The 24,338-nt window shown below is 39.8% G+C and overlaps 1 protein-coding gene across 1 annotated transcript in view; it reads left to right on the top strand.

Annotated features, from left to right (window-relative positions):
* The first annotated feature begins 1,483 nt into the window (after positions 1-1,483).
* Positions 1,484-24,338, top strand: part of suclg2 (succinate-CoA ligase GDP-forming subunit beta) — a 297,231-nt gene continuing 274,376 nt past the window's right edge. Inside the window, exon 1 of the mRNA XM_052018514.1 lies at positions 1,484-1,746. Coding sequence (XP_051874474.1) covers positions 1,669-1,746 — 78 coding nt within the window. The 5' untranslated portion in view covers positions 1,484-1,668. The remainder of the gene's footprint in view (positions 1,747-24,338) is intronic.

The following is a 24,338-nucleotide window of genomic DNA, read 5'->3' as shown; positions in this document are numbered from 1 at the left end:
TTTCCCTCTCCCAGAACAACACCAGCAAAACATGGGAGGTAATGCAAGCTATCCAAAGGCACGTTTACATAGTGTTAGGGTCATCTCAGTCCTATGACAGTTCCATATAGCATGGGGAGCTAACTACTTTCCAGGTTCCTGGCACTTGTGAATGACAGAAAGGGATTTGTAGGAATACAAAGGAAGCACTGATTTGGAATTGCAAAGGTGATTACTGAAGAAGGTAGGTTCTAGGACAGATCTAATTACTGGCATCAATCATTGCAAATTCCTACAACATATTTGATTTATTCTGATGGGTACGGAGAAATTTCATAGAATCTTTCTTTTTTGTAAATTGACTTAACATTTTTCCATTTTTCCCTGTCTCACATGATTGCCTCATTTGGCAAAGGGAGTATGGTGGCGATAAGGCATTTTGGCAGTAGTGTGCCTTGATGAGGTGGGCTGGGTGATCAAGTAATCTTTATCAAGTCATAAGATGCAGATTAGGGTAAAGGCCCTTACTGAATAAAATCTATTTTTTATACCAGATTTTTGCTGATGACACTAAAATAAAAGATAAGTGAACAAATAGCCTGTCAATATGGAATGGTTACAATGAAAATGAAAGTAGGCTTTTTGAATTTTACAATGCAGAAGGCCATTCAGTACATTGGACCTTTGCTGACTTTCTGTAAGAATTCAACTTGCTCATTCCCTTTCTCCCATCCTTTTAGATATTTTTCTCAAAAATATTTATTCTGTTCTTTCTTCAGTACTTTATTGGATTCTGCTTTGGACTTCGTTTTAGGTACCACATTCCATTTATTTCTATGCAAAACTGATCTTTCATGCTCTACCCCAAAATGTATTATTCTCCATTAAATTTAACCTGACATTCATATTGCAAGTCTATTAAGCTGAATGTAGTGTCAGTGGGCTGTTTAGTGATGCTGTTTACTAAGGCAAATAACAGTACAGCTTACAAATAAAACACCCTTTATTGAAGACAGTCAAATCTCAACTAAGCACAATGGCCAATATAATGATGTTCTTTCTTTTCGTTAATCTTTGAGGTTACTGACGAGGCTGAAATAGGGCCTCAAATGGTGCCATAGAAAGGGGTAAGGTAATGGTTGGAGGGCAGATAAGTGGTTTGGGAAGTGAAATGATCCATCTACCCTTTTTGATTTGGAGTGCTCCTAACAATGAACTTAGGTTCAACAATATATCCAAAGCAATACCACTGGTACACTCAGTTCTTTAAAGGTATAGTCATATACACTACTACAGCTTACTGAATTTGTTTATTGTCGCCTAGTTCTTTTCTTTTGAAATTGGATACAGATTTTGATTTTCTGCCCACTGTAGCCACATCCAAATTATTTATCTGTGTTGGACCAACACCAATTCCATTGATCTAGTTCCTAAGGAAATACACTCGGGTCTTCAAGCAACCTTGCTGCCTTGACAACTGAGAGCAATTATACCCATTTCGAACTTGGTGCCCATTGAGAAGAGACTGTGGGGCCGGTGAGAACTGCCATTGTAAATGGCTTGTGGGCGATCTGTGCTGGGAGTCGGCCCCTGTGGCTAGCCGAGAAGAGGAGGGGCAGGCCCCGGCCCCAGTCCCAGCCTCGGCCTCACGCAGCTGCTCAACTCCCCTCCCACCCTCATCCCGGCAGCATGGCGGCCTCCCTCACACTACACGCAGCGAGGACGCTGAGGACATCGACGGGACGCGCCGCTCGGCACACACGCCAGGTTGGTGCAGCCAGGGCTCACAGCGTGCAGCCGGGGGGCTGGGGAGGTGGGAGTGGATGCTATGGGCTCCGGGCCTGTGCTCGGCCGCCGACCCTGCACCACAGGCTCCGGTTGCCGACCAGGGCCAGGAACGACTTCCCGCTGCCCCTCTGGGTAACCGGTCAATCGGGCGGCGGGGACTCGTGTGCTGAAGCTGCAAGGTTTACTGACGTACCTCAGGCAGGCCATTCGGGCCGGCCTGCCGCTCCTCGCCCTCTGCCTCCCACGCTGCGAGTCTCTCGCTGGTAGCGGGCGCCGGGAAGCAGGGAGAGCGGGTCTGCAAAAGTTTTCGAGACGCCTCCTACTTTTAAAGAGACAGAGTTTGCAGAAAAGTTGTCGGCAAAGCGTTTTAATGGTGAATAAGGTGAAATGTTCGTAAGGTTTTGCATTAGAGCTTGGAGTTGTGACCTTTCAGCAGAGCACAAAGTGGTTCGTGAACCTGATGAATGTTCCACCAGTTTAACTGCCCACTGGTGCTGCTGCAAAACTTTGGGCATCCGGCAAGTTTTCTCTGACCTCAGACTGCAACGGTCTAGCGCCGGTATTAAAGAACACGCTTTAAAGCGGCTCGTTGCAACCTTTGGCTGATTGAAGCAATTTTGGTGACAGTATCCATCAAGGCTGCTAATCTAATTGCATTTGGGAAGGTTCCCTGAAATGGAGAGGACCTGTCTATACGCTATTTTAAGTAGAATGCACCATACAGGATGCTGTAGGATACATCGGCTTTTGCTAGTAATCACTTTATGCACCTACACCATTATCTCCACCCTGCTGCAACCATATAAACTTGAGAATCACCCAACATTTGATACCTGTGTTTTAATTTGCATGAAATTCTATTCACCCCTTACCTCTATGCTCACTAACTACATCAGTATAAGGTTAAGCAATGACTCAAATTGAACATTTTCTAGGGGACCTCTCTATTTCTGCTATTTTCTCTTTCCTGAAACTTTACTATCCCCTTTAAAATATTCCTTTTAAAACCTCTTTTTGATGACCAGACTTCACACATCTTAAACCTGGAGTGGAAACAAATCTTTCTTAACCCTGCTCGATTGCCTAAAGTGAAGACTCATCCATCTGTTGAACACCATCATGTCTTGATGTAATTAGGCACTAGATAAACCTACATTCATTTATTCCTTCCATGTTGTTGCTGGGGCTATTATACTCTATTAAACTTTCCATTACGGGGAGACACAAGTGACTGCAAGTCTTGGAATCTGGAGCAACAAACAATCTGTTGGAGGACCTCAGCAGGTTGAGCAGCATCTGTGTCCATTACGGGGTTGGCTGCTGGGGAAATCATTTACTCCCTTCAGTGGGACATGAAATCGAGATCGTTTGAGAGGAGGTGTCTGTGCATTCTTGACGAGTAACAGTAGTGCTTTTTGTATACAGTAAAATACTAGAGCCATAGTGTGAAGGTGGTGAAGGAAGTGAATATTTTGGTGGTGCATGGTGGACCAATCGAGTACTTTGTCCCAGATGGTATCAAGCTTTTTGAGTGTTATGGGGCCTGCACATTCATAAAATGAAGAGTGTCCTATCATGCTCCTGACTTGTGCACTGTGGATGCTGGAAAGTTTTGCAAATGCTTCAGCCATTCACGATAGATGTGGCAGATCTGCAGAGCTTTGATCTGTTCCATTGGTTATGGGATTGCTTAGCTCTGTTGCAAGCTGCATAATGCATAAGTATTCCTTTGCAGCTTTGCTAGTTTGGAACCACATTTTTAGGTATGCCTGGTGCTGCTCCTGGCATGCCCTTTTGCATTCTTAATTAAATCAGGATTGATCCCCCAGTTAGATTAGAATGCTAGACTGAGGGATATGCCAGGCCAGGTGGTTATTGATTGAGATGGTGTGTTTTTCAGCCATTGATGGTCTATAGCACTTCATTGATCTCCAGAGATTCCAGATCTGTTCTGAGTCTCTCCTATTTAGTATGATGTAGTGCTGGACAACACAATGACATTACCTTGGTGCAGATGGTGCCTTATCACCCTGAGTGAAAAAGCATAGCCACAGGATAAAAGTGTCTAAATCTTGGCTTTTCTTTAGATCCCAGTAATTTAAACAGACTGAAAAGATTGAGATAAAGCTACTCATTGTCATCAATCATATTTTCCCAGCAAGGTGTGCTGTGCTGCAAATGATCATACTAAAATTTACATTGAAAATGATCTTGCTGTTTGTTTTATGTTGACATTGGTAGATTTGTTTGGCCTCTTGCTGTCACTATTAATATTTGGAACAGTGCAATATCACAGTGGATTGCTGTTAACATAATGCTTGAAGGGTGAAAACATCTACTGGAAGGTACAAACTATTGGCAGATAAAACTTTAAAACTTTGTTTAGGCCACATTTGGAGTATTGTGTGCCATTCTGGTTGCCACTCTATGAGAAGGATGTGCTGTTGAAGACTAATCCCACTTCCTAGTTTATGAATTGTAGCCTTGTAGGTAACGGCGTATTTAGTGTTCATCCAGGTTCTTTATATAAATCAAGTTTTGTGCTTCGCTACACTTTTAGGCAGTGAGTATTCAAGCCCCACCACTGTGTGAAAAACAAATTCAACAACTTCTCATTATCCCTTCTACCAATTATCCTAAATTTACTTCTCATAATTATTGACCTGTTGAAATAGTGTCTGTCATAATTTTATGCACCTCAACTAATTCTCCCTTCAGCTATATTGATAGTTTTATTATTCAAAATAGTTTTTAAAGCCATTCAATATATTTTGAAAATTGAAGGGAAGTTTAAGAAATAAATGCATAATGAAGATTCTCTCAGGCAGTGAAAATACATTCAAAAGATTAAATCTATTTTTATATTTTGCTTAATAAGGCTGCTGGAGCCTCTAGTTATTGATACTTGTGCATAGTAATGTTATTCTAGAGTAAAGTTGCCAAATTCACTGAAACCAGCTTGTGCTAATAACTTCTGTAAAAGGCTGTGGATTTTTTTTGTGTTAAGATTTCCATATAAATGTAAGTTATTGTTAGGAAATTGGCATCAAGTCATTTACCTCTGGCAAACTCTAATCTAGTAGTTGAGTTAGCCAGGTTTCAATACTCCAAAGTATAGTTTATAATTAACCCGTCAAACAGGCTCATTGATCTCCCTGGAGGGATAGAAGTGTCACTGAAAGTAGGAATTCTGGTTTTGTCTTCGTGTAATCCTGCAGTATAGTATCTAATTTGATGGTGTTGCTTTAAATAAGGAGCAGAATGTTTACCACCCTTGCTCAGCTGTGTGGCTTTATTCACTGAAGTTCCAACAGTTTCACCCTGCGCACATGAAGTCTTGAGCTTTCAAATGCCTTGAACCTGGACAAACTATAATATTTTCTCAGCGCCTCTACTTCCACAGGAGGTTAGAGAAATTTGGTTTGTCCCCTTTGACTCTCACCAACTTTTACCGATGCACCATAGAAAGCATCCTATCTGGATGTATCACGGCTTGGTATGGCAACTGCTCTGCCCAAGACCACAAGAAGCTGCAGAGAGTTGTGGACACAGCCCAGCGCATCACGGACACCAGCCTCCCCTCCTTGGACTCTGTCTTTACCTCTCTTTGTCTTGGTGTAGCAGTCAGCCTAATCAAAGACCCCACCCACCGGGGACATTCTCTCTTCTCTCCTCTTCCATCGGGTAGAAGATACAGGAGCCTGAAGGCACGTACCACCAGACTTAAGGACAGCTTCTACCCCACTGTAATAAGACTATTGAACGGTTCCCTTATACAATGAGATGGACTATGACCTGACGATCTACCTTGTTGTGACCTTGCACCTTATTGCACTGCACTTTCTCTGTAGCTGTGACACTTTACTCTGCATTGTTATTGTTTTTTTTACCTGTACTACATCAATGCACTCTGTACTAACTCAATGTAACTGCACTGTGTAATGAATTGACCTGTACGATCGGTTTGTAAGACAAGCTTTTCACTGTACCTCGGTACAAGTGACAATAATAAACCGATACCAATACCAAATACCATTCCATCAGATATACGAACTCAACAGTAATTTGTCTTGGAGGTTCCTAAGCATGGTAATGGATTTTTATGTGTCAGCCGGTTAGCTGGCAGAAAACAAATTGTATTTTTGTCCTTTTTTATTCAGAAAATGGGGTTTTCCCTCCAGTATCAATGCAGCCCTCACCTGCATCTCCTCCATTTCCCACACGTTTGCCCTCACCTCATCCCCCTCCACATAACAGGGACAGGGTTCCCCTTGTCCTCACCTACCACCTCACAAGCCTTCACATCCTACATATCATTCTCCGCAACTTCTGCCATGTCCAACGGGATCCCACCATCAGGCACATCTTCTCCTCCCTGCCCCTTTCCATTTTCCGCAGGTGTCAGTCTCTCTGTGACTCATGTCTGCTCATCCCTCCCCACTGATCCCCCTCCAGGCACCTATCCCTGCAACCGTGCTAAGTGTTACACCTGCCCTTACACCACCTCCCTCACCACCATTCAGGGCCCTGAACAGTCGTTCCAGGTGAGGCTACGCTTCACATGTGAATCCATTGGGGTCATTTATTGCATCCGGTGCTCCTGGTGCAGCCTCCTCTACATCGGTGAGACCCGATGCAGATTGAGGGATTGCTTTGTCGAGCACCCTCGCTCCGTCCGCTGTAACAGCCAGGATCTCCCGGTGGCCAGCCATTTTAATTCCACTTCCCACTCCCACACTGACATATCTGTCCACAGTCCCCTCTACTGCCAAGTTGAGGCTAGACGCAGATTGGAGAAGCAACACCTCATATTCTGTCTTGGTAGTCTCGAACCTGATGGCATCAACATCGATTTCTCTAACTTCTGGCAACCACTCCCCTCTATTCCCCCCCTCCCCCTTTGTTTTCTCTTATCCCTCTGGCCCCTTTACCCCTTCTCTTTCCCCTCCCCTGCCCTCATGACTTGCCCTTCACCCACATCATCCTCCCTCTGGTTCCCCACCTCCTTCCTTTTATTCCAAGGTCTACTGTCCTCTCCTATCAGATTCCTTCTTCAGCCTTTTGCCTTTTCTACCTATCACCTCCCAGCTTCTCACATTATTTCCACTTATTCCCCCCCTCCCCCACCTTGCTACCTTCTCCCTCTCACCTGGATCTACCTATCACCCACCAGCTTGTGCTCCTCTTCCCCCCACCCTTTTATTCTGGCTTCTGCCCTCTTTCTTTCTAGTTCTGATGAAGGGTCTCGGCCCGAAGCGTTGACTGTCTTATTTCCCTCCATAGATGCTGTCTTATTTGCTGAGTTGCTCCAGCATTTTGTGTGTTACTCCAGACTCCAACATCTGCAGCCTCTCTTGTGTCCTCATATTTTTGTCATGAGTGTATAACATTTAAGATGTCACTTTTTTTGAGGTATGAGTGGATGCCAATATTTACATGAGAAATTTTATTGCGTTTTTAATCACCTATAATTTGATATATGAACAGGTGTAATAGTACTAAATGAAAATCCTGGACATGATTTTGTGATTCTGCTATAGCTAATGTGGGCAAAATTTAGCTAATGGGTAAATTGCTCTTAAATGATTTAGACATAACTGCATTAAGGCAATTGATGGATTTTTAAAAAAAAAATCAAGCTTATAACATCAGCTGCATAGAAAGTACAGAATATGGTCAAATCTAATGCATCAGCAACTCTTTTTAATCTGATGGAGCACACAATAAATGACTAATTTGAATATTAGCCAAATTCAAGATCTATTTGGCCACATTGATTGAGCATTAGATGCAGAAAATTATCTTGCGGAAAAGCTGCCATTAACAAAGTTTATTTTCAAAACAACTGCAGGTCCAACGACTGCAGGAGAGGGGACTGGATGCCTTATTAAGTCTGGATATCCAAAAGTTGCTATCTTGAATTCTGTCACACCTTTTTTTACTTTGCAATAATGGCATCTTGGCCGTAGTCCCTCTGTTTATCTTTGGAATGGCATATTTCCCCATTAGTTACACGTAAAGCTCGCTATAACATCTTATGTTTGGTCATTTCAAGCATAAGCCCTCTTTAAACAACATGATGTGAATTAGTACCAGCCAACCTGCCTGGAACTGAAAAGTACAAGCATCATCAAGTTTTGAATTTTGTGTGGAGATTTTTTTTTCCTTTCCCTCTCTCGCAATCCAACATTTCTTTCCATCTCCTTATTAGCTTTCTAATTTAACACCGAACTTACCCGTCTTAGTCCTTCTTGGGTTTATTTCCCAATCATTAAATTTAATTGGTCGAGTAGATAGCCAGCTTCTTATCCCATCCACAGATTCTCTCTTTCACTTGCCATGCCTAATCAGCTTGCAGTTCCAAGCTTTGTGTGCATCTTTTTGAAATTAAAGTTACAGGGGAAGGCAATGTCAGATGCCTAGCTGAAGCAAAGTCTGGCCTTTTGTATGTCCTTTACACTTAGTATTGTATTTAAAGGCATCAATTTCTTTTGAAAATACTCTTATTATGCCCATGAAATGTGATCAGGGTCAAGACTGAAAAAAGGCCTTTCCGTGCCACTTTTGCTTTGCCCTGTACTGTTTTTGATCTGACAAACTTTTGATGTAGAATAGCTCTGCCTGACCTAATAAGATGACTAGGAAAACAAAACCCTTTGCACATGCCAGAAAGTGTATCTGTATATAATTTTAGATTTTATTAGAATTTGCTTCCAATTTTGGCTTTGAAAACCATATCACAAGAGTTGAGAGATAAAATAACCTCCCAGGGGAGGTTAGATGGGACAGATTTAGAGGCACATGAGCTGATGAAGTTTGTGTGACAAATTTGCTTATGGAAGCCACCAATATTTATACAGACAAGATAAGAGACTATTATTTTCAGTATTTGCCATTAAGAATTCCACAGAAAAAATATAAGAAAATCAAAATAATTGTAAATGCTGTAGATCCGAAATAAAACTGGAAAATGCAGGAAACATACCCTTCAGACCGGAATCATTAATTCTGTTTCTCTTTGCACAGATGCTGTCTGACCTGCTGAGTGTTTCCAGCATTTTCAGTTTTTGTTTCAGAAAAATGCAAGAAATTAGTGTGACACAGTAGAAGGTCAACTTGGATCACTGAGATGCTGTTAATTTGGAAGGTGGGGATGGGGCATTTGAAGCTGGAAAATCAAAATTAACTTCACTTTTAATAGGCTACTGATTGCATTTCTAATTTTAGTTTGTAATTACAATTTGTTTGAAGAAATTGTTTCAGTGCTTAGTGTTGGAAAAAAAAGAGACCCTGAAAGAAATTTAGTTTTTCGTCTCGCTGTTTATCTAAACATCTTTGCAGCATGACAGCCCACATATTTATCCATTAGTATTGATGACACCTCCTTCATCCCTGGAACCTTCTTTTAAAAATGCTCCAACCTCAAACTCTAGCCTCTTGACATCTCCTACTTCCTTTATTCCACTATTAATGCCTTCACAACTGTCTAAAACTACAGTTCTTGATTTACAATTTCATACTTCCCTGTCTTTCTACCTTGCTTTTTTAAGGCTCAACATAAAATGTCCCCTGAGTGGAATTCGGTCTCCCCCTTGTACATGTTCAGAACACGATGTGGTTATATTCATTGCGCTCCACTGCTGACATTTGGGATTTCAGAAATGGAGTTCATTACACAGATATATTAATATATCACTCATTTAGTGCATGCAATCCAAGGGTAAATTTCTACCCTACTTATTTAATGAGAGCTTTTTGGCATATTTTGGTTCAGTTTTTGTCTGATTATGCTTCTCATAACTTGGAAAAAATAACAAATATTAAGAAATTATTGTTACGTACCAGCAACAATAGAAACACACCAAGTCATGTATAAGGGTTAGAAGCTATTTTATTAATAACTACTTATAATGATAAGAAAAGTAAAAATGTTAGATATCAAATATAATCCCCAAAACTAAACTCAAAGTGTGTGTGTGTGGCAAATTCCTGAACTCCAAGTCCAGGAATAAGTCTCAAAGTTCAGTTCAGCAAGTGATAAGGTGAAACTTGAGCAAAGGCTTTTGCAAAACCACCGTTGACTGAAGAGAAAATGTAGAGAGAAAATAGAGAGAAATTACAAAATCCAAATGTTCCACGATGGAACCCATACGACATCTCAATCACTGATGATCTCCATTTACTTTGTTCTGAAGTATCTGCCACCCCGAAGGCATTTGATACGTGGCCACCCACACAAATACTTGTTTCCCTCTACAGGTTAACGACAAAGTGGATTCCACTTGTTTGCTCCAAAAATCCATACATGGGTTGTAGTGACAGACACCGTTATTGTTCTTCATCCATCGATACAGAGACCGTCAGTCTCTCTCTCTCTCTCTCTCTCTCTCTCTCTCTCTCTCTCTCTCTCTTTCTCAGTCTCTCTCTCTCTCTCAGCAAAAACATCAGCACGTTGTTATCTTGCTGTCGTCATGACACCACACACACACTACTACTCTACTGTACTATATTTTAAAGGGACAGTCACCAAATAACAACATGATCCGTAACATTATTTTGTTGATTCTTCTGTTAAAGGTACTTTATAAATCCAAGTTTTTGCCAAATGCATAATGTCAGATTGTATAATAAGTTGATTGTTGCATATAATGCCATTCACTTGCTTTGAATAGGAACAGATGTGTATAAATAGTGTAACAATGACATGAAATTAGCTGCTTATACTATGAGTTGTTTCTTTCTTTCTTTCTTTTTCAATCTTTTTATTAGTTTTCAAATTAATATCAATGTTTGTACATATAATACAAAGAGATTAGGAGAACAATCATGGCATAGATAATCATAAAGAACAATAAAATATAAAAAAATCTGTAGATCCAACGATCTCTTAGTAAATGAATATAATGTAAAAGAAAGGAAAGAAAAAGATTTATTATATAAATTAAAAAAAGGAAAAGAAAAAAAAACCTAACTCAATAAGAAAAATTATAAACAATATATCAAACCAAACTAAACTAAACAGAAAATTTAAAAAAAACAAACAAAAAAAAAAGACTGGACTAGAATTTCTCCGTAAAAACAGAGCAATATTATGTCGCCAACTTCGTTCCTCTAAGTTGGAAAGTTATTGAATAAGTGGAGTCTAAATATCTTCAAATTTAAGCAAAGGATCAACAGTACCACTCCTAATTTTTTCCAAGTTTAAATGTGATATAGTTTGAGAGAACCATTGAAAAGTAGTAGGGGGTATTGGATCCTTCCATTTAAGCAAAATGGATCATTTGGCCATTAATGTAACAAAGGCAATCATACGGTTATTAGCAGAATTAGCAGAAGCAGATAAATGGCCAGACTCTATCCTCAATAATCCAAAAATTGCAGTGATGAGTTGTTTTTAAACGGTGACACAGGTTACAATGGAGCTCATTGCTCCTGGTCACTTTTTAACATTCAATTTTGTGGAAAATGTCAAAATCACATATGAAATCAAAACAGTACACCTTTCCAGAAACAGTAAAAGTTATTTTAATGTGCATGTCACTGAACCTGGGAAAATTTGCAAAGGTTAAGAAATAATTTTGTTTACTCTTGCCAGTAAGTTACTCCCCAGTTTACTAATGAGCAGCCATGAAGATGCTAGTCTGACTTTAGTCCTGCGCAAGCAAGTATCTTGATGGAGATAGTATCAGAGAACAAAAGGAAACATGCTAGGGTTGCCCACAATCACAATCCAGTGACCTTTGCTACTAGTCATACTTAAGGCCATGAAATGAGAAAGTTACACTTGGCCCTGAAGCCCCCTGTGGTTGACTGTTCTGCTAACGCACTCCGAACTCTCAGGTGAATGATTGTATGGAGCAAGTACTGAAGAGTTTCCAGCCGCTGTGTAACTTTAATTGGCGACCTTTAATGATCAAGTTCATGCTTCCAAGCGTCATTTTCCAATCTAGAATTGAACTGATGTATTCTAATGACATTCCTCAATACAGTGGTACCCCTCTGAACACTAAGGATGCATTCTCATGAATGAGAGCAAGAGTGGAATCCTTGCTGAAAGGGATTATTATTGGCAGAGAGATTCCTTAGTGACTGTACCGCTGTGCCAGAAACCTTGCCCTTGCCGCTGCTGCACTGGAACCTGGATGAGAGATCTCAGCGCTGTGCTGGTGCTCCAGCAGCAGGTAACGATTATAGTTAGCTCATTGCTGCATGGCTCATTACGGAGTGAGCTAATGTGCAGTGGTGGCCGATGAGGCCTGGTGTTGGCCAAGCTGAGTCAGCAACCGTCATTCGGCTTGTTACCACAGAGAAATCATGAGGCTGGAGAGGACTGTGCAACCAAGCAAAGACAGGTAACAGCTTCCACACATCTAACAGCAGGTGATGAGAGAGACTGTAGGTACCAGCAGTTTGTTCACACGTATGGCATGTGCTGCCAGTTCTGGTAATGCCCCACACTCCTGTTCTGGTCAGCGTGCACCCCTCAGCCCTGCAGCTTGGTGCTGAGCAGCTGCACAGCCTGCCCCAGCCCACCTAACACCAGCCCTGAATCACAGTCTCTGTACACTGCCTCATGGGCTCACTCCATTCTGAGCCCTTCAGCCATGAGATCATCATTTCATTGCTGTGGGAGTGCCAGCAGGGAACAGGATTTCATGGCAAGTTCCCAGCACAATGGCATGCACCCACTGTGGATGTATTTGGATGGCTTTTTAAAGTACACTTGGGCACATACCTGTGAGTGTTTGGACTTCAGGACCAAGAGCACTATAATGAATCAGAGCTCTGAGGAGTACCACTAAGCTGGGTACCAATGTTGCTAGTACCTTCTTTAAAACTTTTGAACACTGGAATTATTTGTCCATTTGTACCGGAAACCCCACAGTTGTCCTGATTTTATAGCATTTATAGATTAATAGACATTCTGGCAGAGGTATTTAAGGCCTTTATTGCTTGTATTAAGCAATTTCATTTACTTTTGTGTAGCTTTCTTTTTCATGGCATATTGTAATTTTAAATGAGTCAAATTCTGTCCATGTGAAATCTATGCATCCTGAGAATATCAGAGACAAAAGAATCTTTTCCTTGTGTATCAAATCTATTATTGGACCAAAAGGCTTTAACAACTGGGAGAGCAGACTTTGGAGACCATGGCAATACCAGGATGTGTTTCTCATGGGCCTGATGTGTCACTTCTGATTTAGTAAATATTAGGGCCGTCAAGCAATTATAAAAAAATTAATTGACATTAATCTTTTAATTAAAAATGTAATTTATTAATTTTAGCTTCAATCATGGATTTGATTGATACATTTATTCTTATCATCGTATTCAAGTTTGTTTTAGATACATTTAAATTTGTGCTATAATGCAGTGAACTGTCAATAAATGAAGGAATGAGTGGAAAAGGTATTAACACTTTCATAACAAACCAAACCTTGCTAAACTATAGATATACTTCAGCATGGCACTCTGAACTAAACAACCCATCTAAGTCCCATCTTAACTCCATTTTGTTTCAGTTAATTTAACCTTTATTTAATTTTCTCAGGAATTGACTTGGTTTAAGGTATGTTTTGCAAGCTGGCAGCATGAAAATATTTTGCCATTGCCTTGTTTCTCTGTTCATGCTTTTTTTTCTTTTTGTAGCTTCAACAATGACTTCTGTAGATTAGCAGTTTGGTTGCTAGCCAGATGTCTTTTGCTAATGGTACTCTGAGGTGAATCACATACTGATCTTCTGTCAGTTATGCTCAAATTCCAAGGAATTTTGTAATGCACACTGAAGATGAATACTTGGTAATTATGTTTCTGAATTTCTCACAACATAGAAGGAAGCCATTTGGCCCATCAGATCTTTCTTTCTTTCTTTTTCAATCTTTTTATTAGTTTTCAAATTAATACAGATTGATATATAGCATCAGTATTTATACATGTAATACAAAGAGATCAGGATAACAATCGCAGCATATATAATCATAAAGAACAATAAAATATAAAAAAAATCTGTAGATCCAACGATCTCTTAGTAAATGAATATAATATAAAAGAAAGGAGTGAAAAAGATTTATTATATAAATTTAAAAAAAACCCAAATCAATAAAAAAATTATAAACAATATAAACTAAACAAAAAAAACTTCTTAAAAAAAAGAAAAAAAAACTGGGCTAAAATTTCTCAGTAGAAACAGAACAATACTATGTCGTCAAGTCCGTTCCTCCAAGTTGGAAAGTTGTTGAAAGGGAATCTACATCATGCGAAAATATTGAATAAATGGACTCCATAATCTTCAAATTTAAGCGAAGGATCAACAGTACCACTCCTAATTTTTTCCAAGTTTAAACATGATATAGTTTGAGAAAACCATTGAAAAGTAGTAGGGGGTATTGGATCCTTCCATTTAAGCAAAATGGATTGTTTGGCCATTAATGTAACAAAAGCAATCATACGGTTAGCGGAAGGAGATAAATGGCCAGACTCTAACCTTGGTAATACAAAAATTGCAGTGATAGGGTGAAGTTGTAAATCAATCTTCAATACGTTTGAAATAATGTTAAAAATGTCTTTCCAATATTTTTCCAGAAGAGGACAGGACCAAAACATATGTGTCAAGGAAGCCACATTTGATTTACATCTATCACGTATAGGATTTATATGGTTATAAAAACGAGCTAACTTACCTTTGGACATATGGGTCCTGTGGACTACCTTAAACTGTATCAACGAGTGTCTGGCACACATTGAAAATGTATTGACTAAATGAAGAATTTTCTTCCAAGTCTCTATAGGGATAGATGTCTGGAGTTCACTTTCCCATTCATTCTTAATTTTGTCTAATGATTCTAGACGTATTTTCATAATTAAATCATAAATTATTGCTATCAAGCCCTTCTGATGATCTATGCCTGCTTTCGCAGCATTCCCCTTAGTTCCATTCACCCACTCCCATGTAATTTCTTCTCTCTCATGTGCCTGTCAGCCCCTCTGCTTTTTCTGTCAGCCACCTACACTGGCCTATGATAGAGAACACTCACAGCTGCCAGTTAACTTACTGGTCTAGCCTTGGGATGTAGGAGAAACATGATCGAACCAGGGGTCTCTGGAGCTGTGAGACGGCAGCACTAACTGCTGCAACACTGTGCCTCCCACCAATTAGAAAGTCTGGTGTCAAAAATTTGGTATATTTATGGTGAAAGATAGTTAAGGTTGATGAGGTTAAATGGGCAAAATGAGTGGTAGAAATGTTTTATTCATTTTAAGAACCTAGCATTGTGGACAAGCCCAGCATTTATTGCCCATCCTTAATTGCCCTTGAGAAGGCAGTTCACCATAACCTTAAAGCATTGCAGCTCCTTTGGTGGAGGTATTTCCACAGTATAGTATTTGAATGTCAAGGGAAGGTGGATAAATTCTGTCTTGCTGGGCAGCATCATTGCCTGACACTTGCATGTTATTTACCACGAGTCATTTCAAGCCTGAATGTGATGCAAAACTTGTTTCTTTGTTACCTGAGGAATTGAGAATGAAACTGATCACTCTTCAATCATCAGTGAATATTCCCACTTCTGATGTAGAAATATAGAGAATAGACCAGGAACTGCAAAGTTGTTTGTATCTGGCTTTTGGCAGATTTTACTTTAAGTTATTCTCATCACACTGGATTTTCTAGCAGCAGAGAGGGAAGGTCTGAGCTTCTTAAGTATATCAGTAAATGGTGTCGTGCAGGAATCTGTGAAAAAATAACAAAGATGACTCGTGTTTGATCCATCAATCTGTAATAATGTCTAGTTCTGAGTAATCCTGAGGAGCCCAAATGGAATATCATTGAGCAGGCCATTGATGAGAAATTGCTTTGGTAGGGGAGGTAGGAGTGAACAAGAATTGTGGCACTGATGGCTGTTCAGTTCTCTTGGTTAGTGTTCAGCAGATCTGGAATTACAAATGAACGTTAGGATCATGATGTTTGTTATAAATTGATCAGTTTTGCCATTGGACAGTCTGAAAGTTTCTTTATTTATAGTGCTCAAATTCCCACTTTATAGTTTTGTATATGTTTTATTAAAGACATGTATTCTTTCCCTTATAAAGCATATTTTCTTGCAAAAGGTGGGATTTTATACTGGACTTTTGTTAATGGGTTCCATGGGTTCAAGCTAACATGCAGCATTTATCAAAGTGACTATAGCCTTGACAAAGGCCTGAAATTTCCTGAAAACTTTGAACAGAAGGTCATAGGGCTATGAGCAGGAGTAGCCATTCAATATTATTGTGACTGATTATCTGGTATCCTGTTCCTCCTTTCTTTCTATATCCCTTGATCCCTTTAGCATTAAGAAATAAATTTATCTCCTTCTTGAGTATAATGATTTAGCCTCCACCATCTTTTATGGAAGGGAATTCCACACTGGGTGAAGCAAAATCTCCTGACCATGGTTCCAACTGGCATAGCCCATATCCTGAAACTGTAAATTTGATTTTGAACTCTTCGATCATTGAGAATGTCCTCCTTGCATTTAGCATGTTTAGTCCTGTTAGAATTTATAGGTTTCTATGAGATCCCCTCTCATTCTACAACATTTCAGTGAGCATAGTTCGAATTGACCTGATCTCTCATTGTACATCTGTCCTGCTGAAGGTATGGTGCAAGGCCGTCATTATTGAAGTGGCTGAAGATGTTTGGACTGGGACATCGCCCCTAGGAACTTCTACAGTGGTGTCCTGGAGATGGAATGATGATCTCCATCAACAATGAGGTGGACTACAGGAAGGAGATAGAGAGCTTTAGTGGCATGGTGTCACGACAGCAACCTTTCCCTCAATGTCAGTAAAGTAAAAGAGCTGGTCATTGGCTTCAGGAAGGGGGTTAGTTCATACACTCCAGTTTACATCAATGGTGCTAAGGTTGAGAGCTTCAAGTTCCCAGGAGTGAACATCATCAATAGCCTGTCCTGGTACAACCATATAGATGCCATGGCCAAGAAAGCTCACCTATGCCTCTATTTCCTCAGGAGGCTAAAGAAATTTGGCGTGTCCCTGTTGACCCTCAGCAATTTTAATAGATGCACCACAGAAACTATCCTATCCAGACGCATCACAGCTTGGTATAGCAACTGCTCTGCCCGGAACTGCAAGAAACTGCAGAGAGTTGTGGATGCAGCTCAGCACATCACAGAAACCAGCCTCCCCTCCGTGGATTCTGTCTATACTTCTCGCTGCCTCAGTAAGGCAGCCAGCATAATCGAAGACCCCACCAACCCCAGACATTCTTTCTTCTCCCCCTTTTCATCGGGCAGAAGATACAAAAGCCTGAAAGCACATACCACCAGGCTCAAGGACAGCTTCTATCCCACTGTTATAAGACTATTGAACAGTCCCCTAGTACAATAAGATGGACTCGACCTCGCAACCTACCTCGTTATGGCCTTGCACCTTATTGTTTGCATGCAGTGCACTTTCTCTGTAACTGTAACACTTCATTCTGCATTCCGTTATTGTTTTCCCTTGTACTACCTCAGTGCACTGATGCGATGAAGTGATCTGTATAGATGGCATGCAAAACAAACTTTACACTGTACCTTGGTATATGTGACAATAATAAACCATTTTACCAACTTACTAATGTCCGTCCTCATTTGTGTTAATTTCGATTTCTCACCTGATTACCGTTGACTTCAGTTTTACTAGGGCTGATTAATGCCACAAAATGTCAGGTGCTGCTTTGATGTCAAAGGCAGGCACTCTCATCTTTTTTTCTGGAATTCAGCTTGTGTTTGATCCATGGATCTGTAATGATATCTAGTTCTGAGTAATCCCATGGAGCCAAAATGGATCATCATTAAGTAGATTATTGGTGAGAAATTGCTCCTTTGTAGCACTGTCTGATACCTTCCATCTCTTTACTGAAGATTGGCACTAGACGGATGTGGCAGTAATTGGATAGATTCAATGTGTTCTGTTTTTTTTTGCAGATTTAAACTTCTCTAGCAGCTTGAATAGCCTTTATCCTCAGCAAATTTAGTCTCCTTCAGCATACTTTGGTCAGTGACCTTTTTCGAGGAAAGTAAAATCTATATGTTTGGTAGATTTCATGAGCTCTCATGTCCTAATGCTCTTTGTTTTTGTCTTAAATTTGTCCATGATTTTATCTCACTTTCGTTAGTGAGTTTTTCTTGCTATATATCACGTAGTACCTTCTGTTTTCCCATTTACATCTTGGCCCTCATTTACTGATTTACTACTGTGTATCTCTTTCTGGAAGTCACTTAAATCTTGAAAGTCAAATAAGAACTGTGGATGCTGGAAATATGTTATAAAAATAGAAAATTCTAGAATTGCTCAGCAAGTCATGCAGTATCTACAGAAAGAGAGACAGAATTAAAGTTTCAGGTCTGAAACCCTTTGTCAGAATGGATTAGAACCATAGAACAATACAGCACAATACAGGCCCTTTGGCCCACCATGTTGTGCCAACGTTCAAACCACACCTAAGACTATCTAACCCCTTCCTCCCACATATCCCTCTATCTTAAATTCGTCCATATGCTTATCTAACAATCTCTTGAACTTGACCAATGTATCAGCCTCCACCACCACCCCAGGCAGCGCATTCCATGCACCAACCACTCTCTGGGTGAAAAACTCCCTCTGACATCTCCCTTGAACTTCTCACACATTACCTTTAAGTCATGCCCTCTTGTATTGAGTATTGGTGCCCTGGGAAAGAGGCGCTGGCTGTCCACTCTATCTATTCCTCTCGATATTTTGTATGCCTCTATCATGTCTCCCCTCATCCTCCTCCTCTCCAATGAGTGAAGCCCTAGCTCCTTTAGTCTCTCCTCATAATCCATACTCTCTAATCCAGGCATTTACTTATATGACATGAAATTTGTTGTTTTGTGGTAGCAGTACAGTGCAAAAACATAAAAATTACAATTAGTTACAAAAGTAAATAAATAGTGCCAAAAAAAAGGAATAGCGAGGTGGTGTTCATGGACTGTTCAGAAATCTGATGATGGAGGGGAAGAAGCTGTTCCTGAATCATTGAGTTTGGGTCTTCAAGCTCCTGTCTCCCTTCCCCGATGGTAGAACTGAGAAGAGGGCAATTCCAAGATGGTGAAGGTCCTTAAAGATGGATGTCACCCTCTTGAGGCTCTGCTTCTTGAATATGTCCTTGATAGTGGGGAGGGTTGTGCCCGTGAGGGAGTTGGCTGAGTCTACAACCCTCTGCAGCCTCTTGTGATCCTGCACATTGAAGCTTCCATACCAGGCTGTGATGCAACCAGTCAGAATGGTCTCCACCGTATATCTATAGAAATTTGTTAGTCTTTGGTGACATACCAAATCCCCTCAAACTCCCAAGAAAATGGAGCCGCTGGCGTGCCCTCTTTGTGATTGCCTCAATCTGTTGGGCCAGGATAGATTCTCCGAGATGTTGACACCTAGGAACTTGAAGCTGCTCATCCTTTCCAACGCTGACCCCTCAATGAGGACTGGTGTGTTCTCCTGACTTCCCTTTCCTGAACCATAGAACCATAGAGCAATACAGCACAATACAGGACCTTCGGCCCACCAAGTTGCACCGACCTTCTAACCACTCCTAAGAATATCTAACCCCTTCCTCCCATATATCCCTCTATCTTAAATTCCTCATATGCTTATCTAACAATCTCTTGAACTTGCCCAACATATCAGCCTCCACCACCACCCCTGGCAGTGCATTCCATGCACCAACCACTCTCTGGGTGAAAAACCTCCCTCTGATGTCTCCTTTGAACTTCCCCCCCATTACCTTAAAGCCATGCCCTCTTGTATTGAGCATTGGTGCCCTGGGAAAGAGGTGCTGGCTGTCCACTCTATCTATTCCTCTTAATATCATGTATACCTTGACAAAGTTCTGGTGAAGAAAGGTTTCAGACCTGAAACATTACTGCTTCTTCTGCAAATGCTGCATGACCTGCTGAGCGTTTCCAGCATTTTCTGTTTTTATTATGGTCCCTTAACATCTGCCTTGTCACCCAACTCTTAACTTTCAAGAGCTTCTAAGGCAGTGCTTTTGAAAGTATAAAACCTTTTTTTCTCTCTCGCTATTCTTTATATTCCCCACTCCTTCACCTTATAAATGCTTTAAAAAGTTAGGTTTTATGTGAGAACATCTGTAGAAAACTACTTTTTTTTTTGTTAAACTATTTGTGAGAGTTGGACCTTCACAGATTGATATTCAATAAATTAGGGTACTGCCATCATTATGCTGTTACCCTTTTTAGCAAATAATACAACTTTTAGTAAATGTTACTAAATTAGAAATTGGAATGGAGCACTACAAATTATTATGTTCCTTTAGGAACAAATACATGAAATTAAAGTTAGATTATCTTTCTTTTTAGGCAATTTCCTTGGTTAAAATTGAAGGTCATAAATATTTAACATTCTCTGTTGCCATTTGAGTCTCTGTAATTATACTGTGCTAATAATACAGGTTTCATGACATTTATTTCAGTGGCATATTTTACCATGGGTAAAAACTGGGCCAACATTTGATAGTGCTTTAAGAGACTACATCACTCAATGCCATTCACTACTGAAGAGACAGGTAATGTGTGAGTGTAAATGAGTTGCATTAGAGAGGACATTTGTTATAGATTGAACATAAACCTAAACTTACTGTACAAAGAACCTGATAGAGGAGGAAAGCAGGCAAATGTAGAGTGGTTGCAGCTGATGCTCTCGGAGAATAAAAGGCAGTTGAATGAAACAAAGCTACTAAGAATGGTAAACAGCAAAAATAATTCCCATTTACAGAAGGCAAGATGGAATTAATAAGAAAACAATGGATCAAAAGGCTTAGTAGCAGGAAAGATGCTGGAATCTTTGCAACAAGATCAGGTAACAATCCATCCAGAGGTGGAAAATAAAATTGGATGATTTTCTAAGGATGTATTTAACCAAACAAAAGAACAACAAGGCCATTCCAGTGGATGGGCTTCCAGATGGTTGCACAATATTGTAACTTAAATGCACAGCAAGGATCCATATATTTAGAGTTGGAGACTGGTGGCAGAATGGATTTAAAGATGGCAATAAAACCAGGAAAGGTAGGAGTTAAGGAAGTTTCTTAGACTGGGAAAAGGTACATGCACTCACCTTGGTGGATCTTTCTTATTCATTCTTTCCCATGGGATGGAAGTTGCTGTCCACCCCTAATTGCCCCTGATTTGAGGAGGCAGTTAAATATATTTGTGGGTCCCAAATCACATATAGGCCAGAGAGAGTGTTGGCAGATTTTCTTCTCTGAAGGAGAATAGTGAATCAGATCTGTGCTTCGAAATTGTTGTTCTCCATATAAATAAATGTCTTGGAATCAGGACTCTGTATATTCTGACACTATATACTTAGAGTGCCAAACCAGGTCTATAACTAATACTGAGAACTACGAAAACGTAGACGTACAATAATATGAATGGGAAGTATAGTTTAATACAGTAACACATGAGGTGTTTCAGTTTTTGGAAAATAACAAATAGGCCAGAGGATTGAGGAATGCAAAGATGAAAATTGCAAAAGAAAAATTCCTGCAAGAATACCTATAAAGAATCTAAAATACTGGACAATTTCTAGGAAAATAGAATATAAAAGCAGGAAGGTAATGTTTTTAGAAACTTGGTGAGATAATTTGGTTGAGGATAGTTGAAGATCAAGATTTTAAACCTGGAAGAACACTCATGGTCTATTGGGCAGCATTGATCCATGCCCTCCTATGTGCTTCTGAGTCTTGGGATGGCTGCAGCAGGCACTAGGGAATTCCTTAAAATCCTCCAAATGTATTGGAACCAATAAATGAATGTCGGCTTCCTCTTCTAGACCGACATCCACAGCATTGCTCCAATAACACTCATTTGGGTCTGTTGGGCAGACTCTATCTTTTGCATGCTTGAAAAAGGCACTGTGTTTTGAGTTCCTACTTGGGAAGAGATGGACAGAGGAAAAGATTCAAGGATATTTTCAAAATCTTCTTGAAAAGAATCTAACATCCCCACTGATTCTTGGGAACCCCTGGCCCAAGACTGCACAAAGTGGAGAAGGCACTGAGAACCTCAAGACCATGTGTCGTGAACACACAGAGGGCTAACATAAATGGCAGAAGGAGCATACTTCCTCCCACACTACCCAACCTACTGACCCATAAGGCACCTCCTGCCCCACCTGTGCTAGAGTTGGCAGGTCCCACATAAGCGTTGCCGGTCACCTAAGAACCAAATAGACTGGTGTGGCAGCATGTCATCCCTGACCATAAGGGATCCTAAGAAATGAAAAAGATGAGGTCACAGATTGCCATTCCTGTCTCAACTTAGTGATTGTTGAAACTTTCAACTATGTTTTTGTCGCCTCCAGGCTTGGACTATTCCAATTCTCTGTAGACAATATCCTATCTTGAATAAACTGCAAAATTAAATTTATCCAAAAATTTACATAAAATCTAGCTCGTATTCCTGACTTCGTAGTCTTGTATTGGCCAGCTTATCATTCACTTCAAAAGCTACAGCTCACATTTAAATCCATTCACAACCTTGTTTCCAGTTCCCTTCCAATAACATTCTCCAAGCTTTCTGTAATCTCCCTCAGGATCAGAGTTATAAAGAACAGGGTTTTCTTCTCACTTTGGCTTTTGTTCATCTCCCCCATTCTCTTTGTTGCACCTCTAATGCCAATGCCTTCAGCTGGTTTAGCCATGTGATTAGTAAGTCTCGCTTTTAATCACTTTCCCTACCACTTTTCTTACCCTCTTGAAGACCCTTGACAAAGCTTTTAGGCAACCTGTTTCCATCAAATTATGCTTTTACAAACCCTTTTTAGATGCTCTATTAATTCAGGACACAAGTTGTTTATTACCAGATAAATACACTTTCTTGGTTGCAGACGTAATCCCAACAAATGGTGAATGGATTCAAAAATGTCAAAACAAGTGAAAGCTTCAACACAATTTTCTGTGGTGTTATGAAATGTTAGTATCCTTTTTGCTGGTCTATTTTGTGATGTAAAGAATTCCATCAATGATTCTTTACATCCCAAGTATCATCATATCCCAAGAAAGTGACAAGGCAGCGATGATTTTTCCATTTGTCTTTGACATGTTATCAAAGGCAGGTTCTTGCCAAAGCTATTCTAAAATCTAGCATCAGAAAGGATATAACGTTATCCTGAGCTGACTGTCATCCTAACTTAATCTGCATGTAATGTTGGATACCATCTCTTGGGTCTTCCTATTTCAAGCTGAAACAAAGCAAACAAGATCACTTTTATCCACTGTTGAGTCACTTTATTAATTTAGAATCAGACTGTCAATGACTCTCGTTTGTATGATCCCAACGGTCTGAGGTAATCTCTCTTATCCGCAACCTTTCACAAGTATTCCAGGAGTATGAAATGTAACAAATGGTGGCAGAAGAATGCTTAGAGTTTTAATTTCAGAATTATCTTCATAAATCTGGGCGTAATTACAAGGGTGAGTGTTGCATATTACCCAGAAAAGGCCTGGGGTACCATATTTATTTCTGAAAGAAATAGTAGCGTAGATCTATATTTGTTTTGAGCAACATGGTTGTTGTTTGGATATACAAATAGAAAATAATCTACATTTTACAATAAATGGAAGATTACTTTTTTTAAGTCGTATTGTGTGTGCAAATTGGATTGGTGGTAGTATTGGAAACTTGTTGAAGGCTATGACCACATACAATACTATAGAATGGTTAATTTGAAAGCAATTAATGGCCTTAAACTTACAATTGACAATCAATTACTGAAAAGGTCCGGAACAGATTAAATAACAAAAGATAAATGGGGCTTTGCACGCTTTTGTTCTCTTATAAATTTAATGTGTGCTTTGGGTGTTGTTCAAAATGCATTGGCTCTGTGGCAAATAAAATTCTTATTGGGTCACAGTAGTGTAGCAGCAGAAATGATTTACCCTCTGGCACTCAACTAATAAATTCTAATTCTATCACTTTGCTAAGTGAAGTGCCCAGTACATTTGTTGTCTGGATGGCATTTTTCATTCTACTTAAGCCAAACACTCTTCACGTTGGCCCTACTCCTAAATACAGATTTCATCATTGTTTTTATTTTGTATCTGATTTGAAGTACTACTAAATGATGACAAGTCAAGTTAAGATGGCAAGCCATGGGCTTCACTGAAATTGCTTATTTGCTTTTTAACAGAGCTGCTGTTTTATCATTATGGTGAGTGATGAACGTTTTTCTATTTTCCTTCAGAATTTTTCTGCATTCTGTTTAACATGGCTGAACACAACTGCCGGCATTCCCTTTAATTGCTCCGTGGTGCAGCCCGTATTCTATGATTTTTTTTGTATATAGCCGACAATTTTCAGAAACATAGTTAGAAAAGTTTAACTTGTTCATTATATCCTGCAATTTTATGATTCATTTTTGACAGCTTGGGTTTGTTTGATTCAGCCGTAATTCCTCTGAACATTTCAGAACAATGGGAATGATGCAGATGATATAGTTAGCTTTTTCAGGACATTAGTTTAGAATTCTGCATGGTAAATCATAGA

The sequence above is a fragment of the Pristis pectinata genome, chromosome 6, assembly GCF_009764475.1.
Source record: "Pristis pectinata isolate sPriPec2 chromosome 6, sPriPec2.1.pri, whole genome shotgun sequence".
Lineage (NCBI taxonomy): Eukaryota > Metazoa > Chordata > Chondrichthyes > Rhinopristiformes > Pristidae > Pristis > Pristis pectinata.
The sequence above is the reverse complement of the archived record's forward strand: the minus strand, read 5'-3'. Positions and strand labels throughout refer to the sequence as shown.